The sequence below is a fragment of the Odontesthes bonariensis genome, chromosome 5 (assembly GCF_027942865.1).
Source record: "Odontesthes bonariensis isolate fOdoBon6 chromosome 5, fOdoBon6.hap1, whole genome shotgun sequence".
Classification (NCBI taxonomy): Eukaryota; Metazoa; Chordata; class Actinopteri; order Atheriniformes; family Atherinopsidae; genus Odontesthes; species Odontesthes bonariensis.
The window spans coordinates 7,677,799-7,697,378 of NC_134510.1; the positions used below are offsets into that span (position 1 = coordinate 7,677,799).

General features: G+C 43.2%; 1 protein-coding gene across 5 annotated transcripts in view; it reads right to left on the reverse strand.

The window, feature by feature from the left end:
* dyrk1b (dual-specificity tyrosine-(Y)-phosphorylation regulated kinase 1B) overlaps window positions 1-19,580 on the reverse strand; it is a 63,997-nt gene that overhangs the window by 19,570 nt on the left and 24,847 nt on the right. For 2 of the 5 annotated variants that reach the window (XR_012769788.1, XM_075464735.1), the window contains exon 1: window positions 16,118-18,119. The exons of 1 other annotated variant lie outside the window; for it this stretch is intronic. Coding sequence is in view for 2 of the 4 variants with exons in the window: in XM_075464735.1 (XP_075320850.1) it covers window positions 16,118-16,220 (103 nt within the window). In the remaining 2 variants the exon portion in view is untranslated. Of the gene's footprint in view, window positions 1-15,015; window positions 15,223-16,117; window positions 18,120-19,580 lie in introns of those variants that run through there. 2 more of the 5 variants (XM_075464736.1, XM_075464738.1) reach the window with 2 other exon arrangements.

A 19,580-nucleotide genomic window follows, 5' to 3' on the forward strand; every position in this document is an offset into this window, starting at 1 on the left:
ATATAATATAATGTAACAAGGTCATACATAACCATTCAAATCTGCAGCAACGACACATACAAACACACTGCATATCTGCATCATGAAGATAAAGGAAAACCTGTGTAAACACACACACACGCACATATTACCGATAGCCAATCAGAGCAGATTGTGTAATATACCCTGCTCTTTCATCTGTTAATACAAACAAATGCTTGTGGACTATGGCTGTCAAATACAACATGCACTTATCAGGATCACTAAGAGCAACTGAGCAGTTGCTAAGCTAAACTTATCTTTGAACCCCATTGCATCAATGGGGTAAGTGAGCAATCACCCAAAACAGGACATGTGTAGCTGAGAATACAGCTCGTATTACAGTTAATGATGGTTTTTATTTATAATGGACAGGGAGTGGCCGAGCTGCTGGTCACATCTCCTATCCCAGGGTCATGCTGGAAAAGACCCCCCCCAAGGAACCAGACACCAGCTGAATGCTGCGAAAGTGCTACAAGTGTGGAGTCTTTATTCGGCCTGGTGGCAGTTATCACAACAAAACTGAATGTGGTGGAAAGGACCCCAATTCATCTTTATGTTCTGTCAGCAGTGCAAGAGACTGAAATATCGACAAATGCACTGAACCAAAGCCATCTGTTCCTGTTGTTTCTATAGTTGATCCATTCATTCTGATCACACAATGGCCTTTCTCGTACAGGGACAGTTCGAAAATACAAAGTGTCTTGTGATTCACAAGTATTCACGCCTTTTACATTATTCCTATTTTGTTACATTACCTATAATTTAAATGAATATTTGGGGGATTTTATGTTATAGTACTGAATACTGAATAAAAAAAAAATTAAAAACTTAAAAGGTGGGGTCTGTGATGTTTTCCGGAGCATTTTTTATCATATTGTCTGAAAACCTCCTCACGACCCCATTGCACCCACTAAAATAGAATGTTTGGGAAAAAAAACTAAATCTTTTAGTCCATTGTAGAGGGTGTAGCAAGAGGAAATGTCTGACCAATAGAAGTAATGATGAGAGTTACCTCTATTGGATTCTGACATGCCAATCAACCGTCAGCCCCCCTCCCCCCTGCGCGTTCACAGACTCGTGACTCGTTCATGTGTTTTGAAGGCGTGGTTTCGAGGGGTGGGCTGAAGGGAGAGGCAAAGTTGTGTATTTTCAAAAATATAGCTTGCAGGAACCGTTTTTCCAAGATCTCAGACCCCACCTTTAACTTAAACTATAAAGTAAAAGAAAAGAAAAGAAAAGAAAAAACTGATGTAAGGAGCAGTAATGCATATCCCTTCATCCACTTTCGCTATTAATCCCTTATGTTTAGCCCCAGGAAAGCAAAATTCAGGGACAAAGTTCTAGCCACTTTACGACAGAAATCTTACAAAGCTGAGCTTCAGAGGAGTGGCCAGCAGAAAGACGAACAACCCCCCCAGTGACAGCCCACTACAGTAAAAATCGCACAGACATGTTCTTTGCAATTTGTTGTGATTTTCTAATAAGCTCAAATTTCTGAATTTAAAAAAATAAATAAATAAAAAAAACATTTTGAATAATATTTCTATGCTAGCTCGGATGCTGTGCTGCGGGAATGATGCTCTGGCAACCACGGCAATGAAAAGTTGTTTGCATGTGGGAGCAGGTGCCTGAGCTTTTCAAAGCCATAGAAATGCCTGCAATTAGACCAAACCCAGATAAGGTGAAGAGGAGATGTCAAGGATGCAGAGAAGGAACAAAATGTACAAAATGAGGAGGATGTTTAAACCAGTTCTTCCCTTGATCATCATGGGAAATGTGACACAGAACTTTCTGCTTCTAAATTCAGACAAAACTCAAGTTGTTGCCTTTGGACCTGAACGCTTCAGGGAAAGATTATCTAGCTATATAGTTACTCTAGATGGCATTCCCTTGGCTTCTAGCGCTGCAGTGAGAAGCCTGTGAGTTATTTTTGACCAGGATCTGTCCTGGACAATTAAAATTCTTTATTATTGGGCTGTCCATGAAATTCTCTGAAAAGCCTCCAGCTGATCCAAAATGCTGTAGCCAGAGTTCTGATGAGAACTAACAGCAGAGATCATATCTCTCCAGGTTTAGCTTCTCTTCATTGTTTCCCTGTCAAATTCAGAAAAGAATTTAAAATTCTTCTCCTCATATTTTTTTTTAAAATTCCCCCCATTGGGGGATGAATAAAGTATTTTTCTATTCTTTTCTATATATAAATCTCTTAATGACCAAACTCCATCATATCTTAAAGATCTCATTATAAGATATTTTCCCAACAGAGCCCTTTGCTCCCAAACTGCAGGTTTACTTGTGGCTCCCAGAGTTTCTAAAAGTAGAATGGGAGGCAGAGCCTTGAGTTATCAGGCCACTCGTTGTGGAACCAGCTACCAGTTTGGGTTCAGCAAACACCCTCTCTACCTTTACGATTAAGCTTTTTGATAAAGCTTACGGTTAGGGATGGCTCAGCTGACCCTGAAACATCCCACAGTTCAGCTGCTATAGGCCTCTGCTGGGGGCCTCCAATGACACACCTTTCCTCACTTTGCTCTCTTTTCCCCCCTTTTTTCCTGACATTATGTACATATGGCATTATTGTTGTCATTAACTTTTGTTTCTCTTTCTCATGAGGCATCATTTGAATGGTGTTATGGTGTTTGTTGTCCCCTCTTTCCTGTCCTCTGGCCACCAGAGCCATGGTTGAGGCAGTTGGCTGCCCTTCCTAAAGCTGCTCCTGCCAGAGGGTTCTTCCTGTTAAAAGGGAATTGTTTCTCTCAACAGTTGCCTCATGGACGCTCAGGACAAATATAATATCCGAATGGCAATATCATGTGTTTCACTGAGACATAGCTACAGGAGCAACTCTCCATTTAGCTTTCAGACTACATGCACAGACAGGGACTGAAGACAGAGGGGTAACACTAAAGGAAGAGTTTATTCATATAGATTTCTACCACACCTGTCTCTGCTACATTTAAACTTTCTAAATGACTGTCAGCTGACAAACATTTAGAAAGTTCTAAATCTTATTTGATTTATTTTGTTATCTGCCTTTAACAATAGCCATCTTTTCATTACAAGTTAACCCGCAGCAATAATTTCCCACAGAAATGAATAAATTACTGAAATGAAATTAAATGAAAAACTACTTTATTTATCCCAACATAACTTACTTTCTTTTTCCCCCTCTCCTAATAATCATTATAAGCTTTCGTTATGCATTGTTATTGCTGCTGGCAGCAAGGACCTCCTGCATCTTTCTGTGCTACATCGTAGTTGAAGAAGCCTCTGACTGAACACACTCCATTGTTTTACCACAATGTTACTTAGGGTCTGGGTAGGATGGTCAGTGTTTTTCTATGTCAGTGTCTTTCTTATGTTCATTGACATATGCCGTATTCTTCTTTTAACAATCAGCTCCAGGGGCCCCAGAGCAGTTCCCAGCACAGAGCCAGTCTTCTTTATCAGTTTGTTCAGTTTCTTGGAGTCTCTGGCTCTGATGCTGCTGCCCTACCAAATGCTGCAAAACAGACTGTACTCTCTACAACAATTATAGAAGATATGAAACATCTTGGTGTGGACACAGAGGGACCTTAGCTCCCTTAAGATGTAAGTCTGTTATGGCCCTTCTTGTCCACCAGTTCCCTACACTCAGCCAGCCTCTAGTCCATCACTGAGACACCCAACAACTGCAGAGTCATCGGAGTATTTCTGGAGAAGGTAAGACTGAGTTATACTGGAAGTCTGAGGTGTACAGATTGAAGGGTAACAGTGAGAGTACAGGCCCCTGTGGTGCTCCTGTGCTGCGGACCACCATCTCCGACACACAACCCTTCAGTCTCACAAACTGTGGTCTGTTTATCAGGTAGTCGGTCATCCAGGTGGTTGTGGAGCAGCTTGTTACATGAAAGTACTGCCTGAAGTGTATACAAATTCAAAGGAATTGAACTGAAAGTCCAGAGCCTAGAACAACGAGGGACCTGAGGTACGGCTTAAATCGTGCTAAAGACCAGCAGAGCTGCTGATTAGATGAGCCACATTCATAGACCAACCCCAGAGAGACTTGATACACAAATTAAAGCTGTAACATACTGAATTTGGGTGGGTGGCTTTTCTGTTTCTTTCTCTTTTTGGTCTGTTTTTATTTGTTTTATGCTTATATCTGTGTTGCACTTTTGCTAGTGGGATTGTTATATCTTAATTCCAGTTCAAAAGGCAACAAAGTCAGAAAAATGACAAAGGGGTTGAACACTTTCAAATGGCACTGTATGTACTCAGAGGAATTACCTTTGCCCTTATGTTCCATCCAAACAGTTGGGGAATTAGGAACTTCATGACTCACCACCAAATTTCATCTACTGACTCACGGACAGCCTCTGCAGATAAATCCAATCAAATGTTCTCCTCATCACTCTCCACTTCTTCCTCCCTCTCCAATTTTAATCCGTTAGGAGGAAAATCTCTCACTCTCCTTAAGGAGGGATGTGAGCAGAGCTCTTTGGTTATTTAAGGCCTTACATGTTAAGAAGTACCAAAAAGGAATTTCTAAACCTCCAATTATGACAATAGTTTGCATAAATGCTGATACTGTTGGCATCAAGTGTCCACGTGTGAAAAACTTCATCATATCTACATAGATCTCATGAGCACATCAGCCAGCAGTAAAGCTTCTTAATTAGATGAAAGAAAGTAACCAAAAATAGAAACATCAAAAATGAAAGATTTTCTGAGCCTTATGTACAAATCTGATAATTAGGATAGTTTACTTAAGTCCCAACTGGTTGATAGATGACTCTTGCCTTATATTATTACAGGTCAGAGCAGCTTAATCATGCTGACATCCAACTTGAGATTTATGTATGCAGGGAAACACCAAAACACCAGTCTGTAGAGCAGAACTCCTGAGCTGAATTAGCTGTAAAATGCTGTATGTACAGTATGTAAAGCTACAACATAACATAGCAGGTATTCTCAGTGAATATGTACAAGTAGCTTTGTTAATCATAGATTCCTTCCACGATTATCTTCCATACGCAGTAAAGAAAGCTTTCTAATCATTACTTCACATCTTTTTGCAAATTGTTCTCTTAGCACTTGAGTTGAGCTGTGTAGCTCAACAAGGATCTGTTTCTCAAGCTAAACCTATCTGAGCAGTTTTGAATCTCAGTGCTGAACTCATTGAGTGTTTACGTGTGTTCTGCTGGAAGATAAGGTAGAGAGAGAATTTAAATCAGTGTGACTGGGGACTGCTGTGGTGCTGTAAGCCCTGGTCTGCTCTCAGATATGACACTGCTGGAGAGAGAGAATATCTGCCTAGTACTGAGAAATCTGCACTGTCTCTTTAAGAGACTGAGAGGCACTCACAGCACTTCCTCAATCTGGTATCGCCCGTCCTGCACTGCTATTGGTTAAAGCCACCTCCTTCTCTGTCAGCTCATTCGTTGTTGGTATCTAAGGGCTGACTGGCCATCACTCTATAAATAAACCTGGTGCTGTCTCAGCAACCAGGCCACAATACTCATTAGCTACTTCTCTCTCTTCTCCTCTGCTTCTCTCCTGCTAAACAAGTGGCTTCCAATAGCAGGCCGGGCTCTCAGCAACAGTCTGACATACTCTCCCCTAGCAACTCAACCCACCCTACCAGCCTCTTCCTCCTCCCCCATCCTCCTCACTCCCCCAACCTCTCAATCTGGTCTCTCCACGCCTTTTCCATCCATCCATCCACTCGCTCCTATGATGCCTCATCCCTGCTCAGTATGTCACAGCGAGAGACATCTTGTCTTTCATCTCCTCATCGATGGTGGGTTGTTGCTGGACAGCGATGTACCTCGACTGTGAGCAACAATGAGGACTCGGCACAGCGACGGGAGGAATGAGCAGAAACCGAACGCTGTCGGCTGGTGAAGACCGGACCCGGGTCTACTTCGGTGTCAGCAGCAGTTCAATCCGAACGGTTTGCAGATCATAAGTCCAGCACAACAAACCTGCACTGACATGACAGTATAGTGATGAGCTCAAACTGAACGGTCTTTATAGACACTTTAAAAAAAAACATTTACAGTTTGAGGAAAAAGTGGAACAACCACGATTTCTGAATAACTGATAAAAATGTCACCTGGTCTTCATCTACGTCACAGTTATGAGCAAGCACAATCTGATGTCTCATGTTTCATTGGACACACTGCGTAAACATTTCCAGTCTCAGCTGGACGGAGTATGTGAAAGCTCCGAGCCGACATTTTCTCTGAAGCTCCACAGAGTCGGTGTTCCGGTGAGGGCAATGAGACAGGTGTGGGTTGCTGTGAGCCATGCCTGTTGACCATGGAACAAGCTTTTAGATGCTCCCAGCTGGAACAGACTACAGAAGCATTTCCTAAAGATCTTGGTGTTCATTGGTCCAAACAAACAGCTTGGTGCGTTCACACCATCACAAGTATCACGAGTGACATCAGAGGGTGAGCGCGGCGCTCCAGTCACTGTGTTCCTGGCACTTTATTGTGTCTGTTGTGCACGTGAGCCACACTGCTTTTCTTGCACAAGTTTCAGCTTTTTTAGGTTTGTCAGAGTCCTGTTGCTGCTTTCACTTTCAGTCAGTATGTTGTTGTAGATTCTAAGTCATCCAGGTCATCAACTTCTGATAAGCCGATACTCCCCACCAACAAGTTCAGAGCTGAAGAACCCATTCCGATGAGAGAAGACACATCTTCATGATTTAAGAAAAAGAAGTCAAGTTACTCTTATTCAAGCTCTCATGACTTTGAGTCGGTAGTTTCATTCAAATGGAGCAGCTGGGATTCTGCAGCCAGTCCCATTCTGAGTGAAGGAAATTTGGACGTTCTGGGAAAAATAAGCTGAAAATCAGACATTTGATAAGTAAAAATAGCCGGGCTCACGTCATCAATCAGCACATACGGCTGAAAGTCCAACAAGTTAAGAGGTTGAGCTCCCAGCTGGCTGTGAAAGGACACGTGGGTTCAAACATCAATCGCCCGTTTCAACTAAAAGGACCCATGTCCATACAGAGCACAGTAAGCTGAGCTTCAGCTGAACCAACACTGCACTCCATGTGTCGGAGGTGACATCACAACCAAACTGACCCTGCTCTACTTTCAGTTTGGAGAAACAGAAGGATTTGGATTTCCAGGTCAGGGTTGGGGAGGTTCCTCTGACTTTCTGATGCAGAAAACTGATTTCAGCTCAGTTTCCCTCCGGACCACACCAAAAGATACTGAACAAAGGTCGAAGATGAGGTTGGAAAAGCTGCACTTCCTCGCCAAAGTAGAGAAGCGAGACACCAGGTCAAGGTAGTGTGTCACATATTTCAAAGAAGTGCACAGAACGTGTTAATAGTAATTGTGAGATATAACTTCATTCTGCAGAGTGATCAGTGAGGCCACACTCATGTTGGGATGGAATCTAATTTCACATGAATAAATGTTTTTATGAGTTTTTATTCAACAACCTGTATTTCTACAGATTAATACCAGCTGTTAATATTGTAAGAAATAACAGACAACTACAAGCACACCCATATTAATGTTACTCATCCAACAGGATTGGTATTGTAATCTGTTGATGTAACCTTTTTATATTTAACCTTTAAGTTTGGTAACTTTCAACTTGATTCTGCTTTCTTTACAGCAGAGAAGTTGAAGAGAAATCAGAACTCTTTATACTAAACCAAGAAAGCAATAGTGAATAGTGACCCCAGGAATCTGAATCCACCTCAGTTATGTTACATCCAAAGAGTCATAGCCAAACCCAACCAAAATGTCCGGAGGAATTTCTGCGAGCTGCTGCAATCTTTGCTTTCATCAAGAGAACAATTAAGACACATGTTCCGAGGACATTCAAGGCAAAAAAGGAGATCTATGAATAAAATGCACATTCTTCAACCGATCACCCAGACTATGAAGCCTGGCAGAGTTGCTTTACTCCCTCAGATAGTTTGTAATCATTGGAACATGTTAAATTCAACATGTTGAATCAGTCCAAAAGTAGCTGTCAGTGGAGTCCAACAATGCTGCTGGTGCCACACAGCAAAACTAAAGGACAGACAGATGATCCCCGACGCTCTGGACAGGCCCAACAGGCTGTGGGCTTGGTGTGGGGGGGCATTAGGGGATGTTGGATTATGGAAAAATGACACAAAGCACACACCTGATTCCAAAGAGTTGACACTTTATATGTTATCTTCTACACCTCCATGGAAAAAGAATAACATGTTCCATCCAAATAGACACAATAAGCTGTAGTCCGGGCTGCATTGTGGTGTGGTGGTTAGCACCGTTACCTCACAGCAAGAGGTCCTGGTTGGAATCCCGGCTGGGTTCTTCCTGTGTGGAGCCAGGATGTTCTCCCCGTGTGTGCGTGGGTTCTCTCCAGCTACTCCAGCTTCCTCACACCGTCCAAAAACATGCATGTTAAGTTAATTGGTGTCTCTAAACTGACCCTTGGGAGTGAGTGTGTATGGTTGCGTGTCTCCTCTTTCTCTGTGTGGCCCTGTGATGGACTGGTGACCTGTCCAGGGGCCCCCTGCCTCTCAGCCAATGACAGCAGGGATAGGCTCCAGCCCCCCTGCGACCCAGAGTTGGATTAAGCAGATATAGAAAATTGATGGACAGCTCGATGATGTCAGCTACCTACAGCAACATGGTGATGCAAGGACAACTCTCCTTTTCTTTTTTTTGTGTGACATTACTCGTGCTGCTGGTTGGCTCAAACACAACAAGGTCATCTCAGTCTCACTGTGTTTGGGCTCAACTATCTAGGTTCTGATCATTTTCACTTGGTTTTAATGTTCGGGGCATAATTTCCCAGGTTGTAAAAAACCTGAATATGTTCCTACTTTCAACACACAACTGCCTACAGATTATCAGAAATATCATACAGTTAGGATCATTTATAATACAGGGATATGAAAAGACACGTTTCTGACGTTTTCCCATCACACATAACACCATCGTATCCTGAATCCAAACAAAACCAAGACAAGACTGAAAACCTGGATATCACCAATTTACTGAGATGATCTTCAGATTGGGCTGCATTCAAAGCCAACGCATAGTTTCAGGCATGCATGGCTACATCCTGAGCGCCAGCATCAACTGACAACATTCCTACTTCATCCAACAACAGGGGACACAGTGGAGAGGCAGAGGCTGCAGCCTCTCTGCCAGCTGAGCCAAACGGCCTAAATCTCAACTTTCTTTAAGCATGAAGGAGCCGAGACAACTGCAACAGGAAGACAGATAAACGACAAGGTAAGTTAACTGAAGTCTCACCAAGTCAGCTTCTTCAGAATAGTGCGAGCTTACGCTAAATATCCAGCCCTGCTTTTTAATGTAGTGGACTCACTCTGTGGACTGAGACGTGCACAGTGTCAGTCTCTATCTACATTGTCATATGCAAGAGAGAGAAAACAACAAGTTCAGAGGGGGTCTTTGGAAAAAGACTAACTTCATCACTATGGCTGTGTTCGAAACCGCATACTACATATGGCATACTTCCATACTGCATACTCATCGATCAGACAGTATGCAGAGCGTTTACCCACAGTGCATTTCACTCCTGCCCGAGCCGAAATCAGCCGGCTTGAAGCTGATTTCTCTTAAGCTCTAAACTCTGTAAACTTTAGCAACATTTGAAACATTTTCAGGCGAGAAAGTAGTCGTTTAGATCCCCAACGTGTTGAAAATCTGACAAAATACCGGCTATTTACAATTTTGTTCCGACGAATTCGGCGCTACTAAAGCTAGCCGTAGTGAGTAACGCACTTCCGGTTATTTTCACAAAGTAAAATACCATTACGATACAATTGGTGCTTTTGTTTTGAAAACAGGAAGTGAACCTACCCTCGTTGTAGCTAGCTTGAAACTTTCGTTTTGACAGGAAATGACGATCGGCGACGTCACGTTACGTTGCATTTTGGGTACTTTGAGTATGAGTAGTAACCTCATGATGCATACTCAACATTTCGGCGAATCTAGTATGCATCCGGGAACTTCTCGCTTACTCAAACTCGCATACTAACTCAAAAAGTTAGTAGGAGTAGTAAGAGATGTATGCGGTTTCGAACACAGCCCAGGTCTTCATTTAAGATGCAGTCCAGCTCCAAGTGAAAGCGGGACCTCAGCTGGTTCGAGTTCCTACCTGTCGCCACATGTCTCTGAACACCGTCCCATGGCTAAACAGGGGCCACTAGTGCAAAAACCAACCAAAAAAAAAAAAAAAAAAAAAAAAAAAAAGATGGCTGAGGGAAGACCACTCTACTCCAGTGACATATAATGATACTCAGGCTGAGTACATACATGATTCGTTTGATGGCTGTTTAAGGGATCCTGAGTTTGTTTGGAGCGCCAGCTGTCTGTCAGCTGAACATGAAGAGTGATATTAACTGAAAACACAAACAGATCAGTGTACTCAAATACACCGTCAGATAAAAGAGCAGAGATGAGCAGCTGGCTGCATGGATGAGGCTAACGTCATTTTCCATTGTGTGGTCCAGCTGGGCTCAGTCTCACACTTTGTTCGGATTGTTTTTTAGACTTTTAAAGTGAAACTGGTTCATAGTCCTGACTCTGGTTATTAAAAACAAGTCTGGAGCTATTATCAATATTTCTTAGTTAATTATGAACCCTACCATGACAAACCCTAAAGAGCCTTCTTAGTCATCACTGATGAACCCTTTTCCCATTAACAGACAGCGTCTCTGGAGTAGCTGAGCCTGGTCCAGCTGTTTGCATCACGAGGACAAAGATGAAACCCTGATGGTGGTGAGAGGCAGCCTGATGAGCACTGGACATTTTCTGCCTTTTAAAACATACAGGACTCATAACAGACTGACACCCTGCTTCTCAGACACAAAGTCTGGCTCTTATTAGATGTTCTTATGACCCGCTCACTTCCTCGTTTTTAGGACGCTTAGAAACAAGTGTACCTCTAGAATAAGAAGAGCTAAATCCAGTTATCAAACTAGTTTTGAGTCCAAAGTCTTATTCAAACCCAGCAAGTTAACAGGAGTGAGAGTCTTGAGCAGAATAATGTCCATTACATCTGAAGATGGAAACGGCTCCAGGTCACCATTTCCTGTGTATGTGGTTGTAAAGCATTAACAGGCACCAGACCTTCTGCAACAGGACCCATACTAAGGGAACACACCATGACTGGTAAGTGAAACAATTGTCCGCACAGCACCTGCATTTGTAACTGACATGCTCAGAGTGACGTCATATACACTGAAGATTGTGGGGAACTCTTCTAAACACCAGGCCTTTAAAACTGCTTTAAAACAATATTAGACAGGTTTCTTAAACTTTCTCTCAAAAATCTAAACTGTTAAGATTCAGATTCAGGTAACAACTTTGCATGTATTTATGTGCAAAGTTGCCTAAGACCAACTTTTTCATCACAGAGTTAAATTTGTGCCAACAGTTATCAACTTAAATACTTGAATTTCTAAAAATGTACATTTTTATTTAAATATTTTATTTTATTTAAATTAAATTTCAAATTTCTTCAAATCTAGGCTAAAAACCTACTTATTTAGGATTGCTTTTTTTGCCCAGTAGTATAATGACACTTTTATCTTATTTGATTTTGTTGTATTTTATTGCTTTCACTGTTCTTTTATTGTTTTTATTTGTTTTTACTCATTCTTCTTTTTATTTATTACCTGCTGTAAAGCACTTTGGTACATCGTAAGAATTGTCTGTAAAGGGCTGTATAAATAAAATACATTTACATTTAAATAAAGCAAAACAAATGTACATGATACATCAAAACTGACCGTGCTACAACTATTCAACTCTAAACAACACTTAGAATAGTAATCAGATGTCATCTGCAGCTGAAACGACCACCTGTGATGTTCACAGGCAGTGGCACATGCTCAGATGCCTCCTCTGTAGCGTGTAACATCCAGATCAGCGCACCCGAGGGGAAACGTTTCAATCAGTAAAGTGGCACTGAAACAGAGCTCTCGTTTGGTCAGGTAGATGCCACTTGTTCAGGAACTGCTACTGTGTTAGTCACCGATCTTGGTACCCACTACTGAAGACTTTCAGAGAGAAAGGTCCTGAGAGTAAAAGCTGGAGGCAGCTGAGTAGGAGCTGTCCCAGGAAGAGTGGGGTGACATCACAGAGTTGGAGCAGGTTTCTTCAAACCAACATGGGCCACAGATGTAAAAACTCAAAGTGCACCTGCGCAGTGCTGTCCCTGTGGTTGATTAAGGAGCTGACACATTCTGCTGCTTCCAACTTTCTCTCCGAGTGATCATCATACAGGAAAGTGGCCAAAATCAGTAACCTCAGTGGACGGTGGTTCTGTCAGACGATGCTGTGCTGATAATATCAGGAGGACCTGAATTCTTTTTCTGTAAAGCAGTGGAGCACCAAACAATCAGTTTTAGAACAGATGTCTGAGGAATACGCTGCGATTCCTTTTCACCTGGATTTCACCTGAACAATGGTTTTGTTCAGTCAACTACAGCACTTTGCTTTTAGGTTTGAAGTAACAAAGAGAGGAGGCCCTGTGGGCTGGGGCACTTGTACAAGTAGAAAAAAATACCTCCTTCCTGCTTCACAACCCAGAGATGGAAGCAGGATCTTCTCAGCAGATCCAAAACATCACAAGATGTTCAGTGGACCGCAACACAGATCATTACTGCAGGAGCTGTGGACATTTAAGAGAAAAACTCTCCATTGTAAGGGTACATGCACTGACAGATAATCAAGCAGAGTTTACTTTAAACTCAAACTGATGTTAGACCACCTGTGTTACATCGTTATGTTACTCTTTATATTCCACAGCCGGAAAGAGAAACTATCTCCAGCAGGTCCAATGTTATGCTGCTGCTGCTGTTTGGCAATATGGTAGATCAGCACTGAGTGATGAAAGAGAGTGTTTTGAAAGCAGACATGTAGACACACATCAGATTCGATGAAGTTACCATGAAGTGCAAACTCGGTGTGTCACGTCCCACTCACAAAAAAGCAACACTTTGATAACTAATTTGACAAAATGTAGCCATTTTCCCTCTGATCTCACCCCCGAACATGTGACAGCTGTACTCAGTCATAGAGTACTCCAGGTTTCAGCAGCGGCTGAAGCTGTAGCATCAACTCCCAGCACAAACTTCAGCTCCACCTGAACTCTGCAGCCAAACAAAATAGATCCATCTGCTTTAAAACAGCTGGCAGATCTTTGATGGCTGAATTAAAAAGCTATTCAGATTAATCTGATTTATCAATGAAAATAAAGCTATGTGTGGTTAAAGGCTTTGAGGCTGTGACACACTGAGATACATCTTTAAATGCATGAAATCATCAGCTGGGGAACTGTAATCTCATGGAATCATGATGCCAGCAAAGATTCAGTCTCTTACTGCAAAGGTTACTCCTCAGTGACCATGCCAACTAAACGTGACCCTGGGGATGTAGCAGGTAGAATGGGAGGTACAGTCTGGTCTGACAGAACACAATTCATTTCACAACTAACATTCCTGCAGTCATTCCTACTGGATCATTAACAAAAGAATTCAGTCCAGAGAAACACAACGCAACAAAGAAGTTCCCTCAAAGACACAAAGGGAAAACTCAACCACTTTAATCTAAAAGCTGTCCCATATCTCTGCGTCTGCTCGGGTCTCATCCAAAACTGGGGACATTGGAGATTGGGTCTGTGTTGGAATATGTGCCAGTGAACTCATTCAATACAATCAGTTTCTATATATTTATGTGCAGGCATGTGTGACAAGGTTAGCACAATATTGCTGCCATCTCACGTTACCATGTGAACAAGGGGGATATTGGTACATATACTGGTATCAAACCAAAGATATAACACCACTCCTCCTGGTCCTCCTGTGCACCATGTGCATTAAACAAGTTTGTTAAAGGTGCCCAGCAGGCCCACCCATCTTACTGCATGACAGCCTTAACCCTGACCTGGGGGATGGGGGTGTATATCATGCTTGTGATGGTTTAAATAAAAATGTGCTTTATAAATGCATTCAACTTCTGACTTTATGACAACTAACAAAAAGTTCCTGTGGTCCAAAAGTACCTACTACGATAAAAGAAAAATGGCGGTGACAGAATTAGTCACAACTTTGTAGCTGAGAAGCAAGCAAGGCATGGTTTGTTGCATAAAGTAAAACTAGCCCGTAATAAATGACACCAGACAACACACTCATTTCATCAACAGTAAACACGAGGTCAGCGGTAAACTCGGAAAAGGAAAATAAACTAACATGACAAAGAAACTGTGGTCTGCTTTATTAGAGTTTGGAAAGCCAGAAAGTCTGTTTGTGACATCATCACCGACCCAGAGAAGCTGTGGACAGAAACCGACACTTTCTTCTTAACAAGCAGGTGATGGAGCACGTTGTTGGAGACAGACTTGTCAACATGACAGCTGAGCTTGATAGAGATCAGTCAGAGGAGTTGGGCTTCAGTCTGGAGTAGTGTGTGTGTGTGTGTGTGTGTGTGTGCTCCTGCTGCAGATCAGTCGCACGGTATCAACACACTGCGACTGCGTCCTGAACACAAGAGGAACATGCTGAGTCGTGTGAACAATGGAACATCTGACGGTGCTGAAAAAGCCTGGAGTCTGAACAAGGCCCAACCAAAACCTAAGGCCAGTGTTCACATCTGTCAGTGTGCTGTGATTTCATCGTAGTTTCATTCCAAACAACAGCAGACTCAGTGCAGTCATCTGAGGAACATTCGGACCGTGTGGAACAACATATCAGACTGCAACACGTGGCCCACAACCATTCACAGAAACAGATTCAGACACATATGCCACTTTGTTATGTTATGTGATGAAGACAAAAGAAACATATCCCAACTAAAGCTACTTGCTTGCCTTGTGTCACCAACAAAAGGTTTTTACACATGAAGAAAGAAAGAAATATGGTGCAGAATTCACTAAAAACAAGTTCAATTCCTAGTTATGACAAATGCAAGCTGGTGTTCATGAAATAAACAAGCTCTCTGGTTTGTGTCTGACCTGGCATCACACTCAAAGGATTCTCGTGAACATCAGAGCCAGCACTGTCAGGAAGTCTGGTTTCTGTCAAATCCTTTTCAGAAGAATGGTGGAGCGTTCCCCAACCCTAACGGCAGCGTTTTTCTTTACAGAACATCCCCAGCTTCAGGCGAGGCTCCATCTGCACTGCCTCCATGATATCTACACTTAACGTGTTTTTGGATGGATCTACAGTAACAACAGAGGTGGGAAGCAGAAAACAAGCAAACCAAAAAAATAAAAAAAAATTTAAAAAAAATCAGCAACATGCACACTTGCTCACTGTGAACTCTTCAGATAAGTCCCTGTTTTGCTCACACATCATAAACCTGAGGTTAAAATATAATCCAGGATCAAATCTGCACCATCTCTACAGTCAAAGCAGAAGGGAAAGTTATAAAGGGGGATGAGTCTTAACGCCTCGTAAGATTATCAATATCATTCCTACATCATTAAGGTCAAAGGGCAGCACTCATGTAGAGCAGCTGCAGTCTCACAGTCCACTTACAGCACTTTAAAACACACACCACAATCATCAGCTCTTTGTTCTCCACACTTCTTAATCACACACTCACAAAGCGATGACACAACAGCCTGTTTTGGGCTTCACTGTGTCGCCTGAGGACATTTTTACCTGCTGACTGGAGGAGGCGGGACTGAACCATTGACCTTCTGATTTACAGGGCGGCCCGTGCCGTCACCTCCACTAAGGCCCAAGTAGGTCTCACTGCACTTACAATTATATGCTCCAATAAATCTACGAGTCGTTCCGATGTTTTCTTATGGCAAGACTAGCTCTATTCATCAGTTACGTACCTGGTGGAGTTAGAGATGCTTAAGACGACCCCATCCCACCCAGGTGAACACACTGTTGAATTTGTTAGCACACGGACATACATACAGAACCTACCACAGACACTTCCAGCCTCTGTAGACAGATACACACTCCACACTGCCACAGTTAACACATTCACACAGGTATGCTAACAGACTCATACATTGGTGACTGCAGTGTGACAGAAGTTAGAGAGGAGTGTACATGGTCTCTGTCAGTGTGTCTGTATGTATTTTTGTGTTTACTAACTCTTGTTCTTGCGATGCAGGGCTGAGGGTTTCCAAGGCTCTGATTGGACCATCCTGCAGGAAGGTAAAGTCTTGTCATCCACGGATGATGATGTCACAACCATGGAAATGCTTGGCAAGTGTTCAATCCAGCAGGGAAATGACAGTCAATCACAATGCTCTGACAGGTAGGCGGAGCTTGTAGGGGGCTCGAGTAACTTTCATAGGGGTGTTTTCAATCCAAGAGTTCACATCAATAGTTTACATCCAACTAAAGAAATGGATCTTGAAATGGTAGAAAACTGAGCAACCAATCAAAAGGCACCTTCTCCTCTGGCTTTGTTTCTTCTCTATTCAGCTGTGAAAGATTTCTAAGGCAACCGACTGGTGTACAGGCAGCTCGTCTCTCTGAAGTAAAAATATAAAGGATGTAATCTCTGTCTTATGTGGAATTACACTATAGATATAGATCTCTCATTCTACATATATAATCTGTTTCTCTGTGAATATGGGGACAAGAGGGAAATAGAATATTTGGTTTGTCAGGTTAGCTTTTTGTTGTGTCGGGGTCGGCAGTTTCATGCATTCTGTGTGTGGGCTGGAGGCTCCAGATCGCTGGTGATGGAGCTCTCAGGTAGTTAGAAGAAGACTTTCTCCTAATCTCGTGTTTACTCAGATAAACAATTTGAACAAACTCTTCAAGGGATAAAGGCAAACACTCAAATTGCTTCTAATATGTTCACTTAATCCAGTACAGCTTTAACAAAAAAAAAAATACACAGCTAATTTTTTTTCTCCATCTTTTTGTCTTGAACAGGGTTTGTGCCTCCAATGCAGCCGTCACCAGAGGATCACAGAAATTCTAGTGTCCCCAGATTGTTTCAGCTACATGGTCAGTACGGGCTCCACAGTTTTTCGATAATGCAACAAAAATTTGTGAATCGGTGTTGTTATTCACAATGATAGACACATTAACTTTCTTTAAGATGGGTCAGGACTAACCAGGCTGGTCCAGCATTCTGCCAGGTGGGCTGACCAGTAGCTGTAGGGAGGAAGAGAAGAAGGTGAAGGGAGTCAGGTTTCCAGCTGCCTGCTTTTACCCCATCCCTCAATCTAAAAATAGCTCCAATTACAGTGGCTTTCTGGGGGGCTGGTCGCTGGACAGAGCGGGGTAATGTTATCTCTGGTTAAACAGCCCTGCACTGGTAATTTAACAGAAGCTGCTCCACCAGAGCCCCGGAGTCTGTGTGAAGTCACCCGAAGTGTCCAGTCACTCAGATTCACGACAGAAGCGAGCTGGTGGGCGCCAGGCTGAAAGAAGGGAGGGGGGGTGCTTTAAAAAGCCGGACGTTAGGGTAGCCTCCAAAACTGTACAGGGTGTCTCTACAGCAAACAGCTGCGAAATGTTCAACAAACGTAAACAAACCAACCCGATTCAACCTGTTGATACCACACAGTTCCTCAGACAGTCACGAGCTAACAGGCACAAGGAGACGTTCCCCTGGAGATGAATCTCAGAAAAAAAAAAGAGACGACCGTTTAGCCCGTCAGAGCCCGGCCCGGGTTGGAGACATGCTGAGTTACAAGCCGCCGTCAGCCTGCGCTGCTCCCAGAAACTCCGACGCTGTCTCCGTTTTACCAAAGCAACACACAATCCACGAGCGAGTCAGCCTCTGAGGTAATCCCACACAGGTAAATTCACTTACAAAGTGTAGACAAGAAGTAACCAGAGCCGCCTCAAAGTAAACAAAAGAAACAAATCCGGAGTTCCCGAGGTGTCTGTCACAAGCCTCCTGGCGGCCTCTTCTACGTCAGCCTCCGTTATATTCTCGCACTTTACGTCCTCCTGCATGTGTCTTTGTCCGAACTGGAGGCGACTATTTTATTCCCTCGAGGTGGAAACCTTCGCAGGGGCGATTTTGAGTCATGTTTCTCGCCCGTTTCCCATTCCCTGCTTCTCCGTGGACGGAATCTGTGCTGCTGTCCCATACGGCTCCCCCACCCTGCAAGAAGGACCGCACCACTGCCGGTGGAGGGGTCGAAGCAGCTTCACTTATTTCCAGCAAACTGCTACAGATACACGCACGAACTGAAAACAAACATAACAGCAGCAGAATTTCACCTGAAATTTCACACAATCACCGTTTTGATGCCAAATGACCCCATTAAACTGTATCGACAGCAAAAGCTCCCTCAGACAGCGGTGGTCTGTTCCAAGCAACCTCTCCCGTCCTGTCCATTTATAGTAACAGCGGGATATATATACTGGAACTTTATATACAGGCATACATGGACAATCTTTGCTTCCACCTTTAAAGAATCGCATAGAAACAGCTCTGATAGACTGTCCCAAACCACTCTGAGAGCTCTTCAACAGCTTTTATCTTCGTGTTAAAGTCAACAGCTCGACATAAAAGCATTAACGGAAGGGTTTCCTTGATCAATTAAAAAGGCCAAACAGTGTCTAATATTTTCTATATAAAAACACACTGTGGTCCTCTTACACAAACGTCATTCTGCTGTGTGTGAGTGAGTTTTGGGGGAGGGGGATAACGCCCTTAAAAGTGACTCTTCTCTATATGACACAGATTGTATGAAGCTCTAACTACAAATGACTGCCCTGAGCCAACAGAAGGGGACACTACGTGTTATTACTGCTATCAAGTCGCACACAGACTCACTTTGTCCAGTCTTTCAAAAATATCTTACTCGTGTGTACTCTGTTCAACGCAGCCTCTGCCCTCACTCAGCACGCACTCTCCGTGGGCTCTGTTGCTACCCGACGCCAAGGCAACTGCTACCTGATTGGCTGCAGAAAGTTGCATCCCTGACCGTGATTGGGTAATAGGACGGTTTGTGGGAGGGGTGCTCAGCTTAGTTTCTCTGTGACTGTTCGAACGGCGCGAGTTAGGAGTGACGCGGAAATAGTTTGAGGATGTCAGGTAGAAATGGAAAGAAGGACGTGGAGGCAGCCAGGGTGGGGGTGGAGATTCATCCAGGATTGGGGAGGGGGAGCAAAAAGCTTCCTCAAGCACATGGTCCTGAGTGACTCTGTACAGCTGAGATGTTTGACTTCTCCTCACAAACCAGCCAAAGCTAGCTGTTCCTGTTGCTATCCGAGCATTCAGGCTAAATCAGGCACAATGCTGCCTGGGAACAGCTCGCTGTGTCACAAACCAGCTGACAGCTGCTTAAAGGAAAACTCACCCTCACATACAGCTCAGCCTGTCTCTGCTCGTCACATTTACGGACCTTTTTCCCTTTTAAACGCGACGGTCATCTCTATAACCCATCAGAGATGTGTATTAACAAATAATTGTGCATAAAGTGCAGCCAATTAAGCTGTGCAAATCTCTTGAAGGTATAGGGAATTTTAACAAGGTAGTTTTTCTTGATGCAATTTACCTCCTTATTACCACAGTGAACTATGCTGTGACCCGTAATGGCAAGCAGCAGGGACACCAAATTTGGTTTGAAAATAAAAA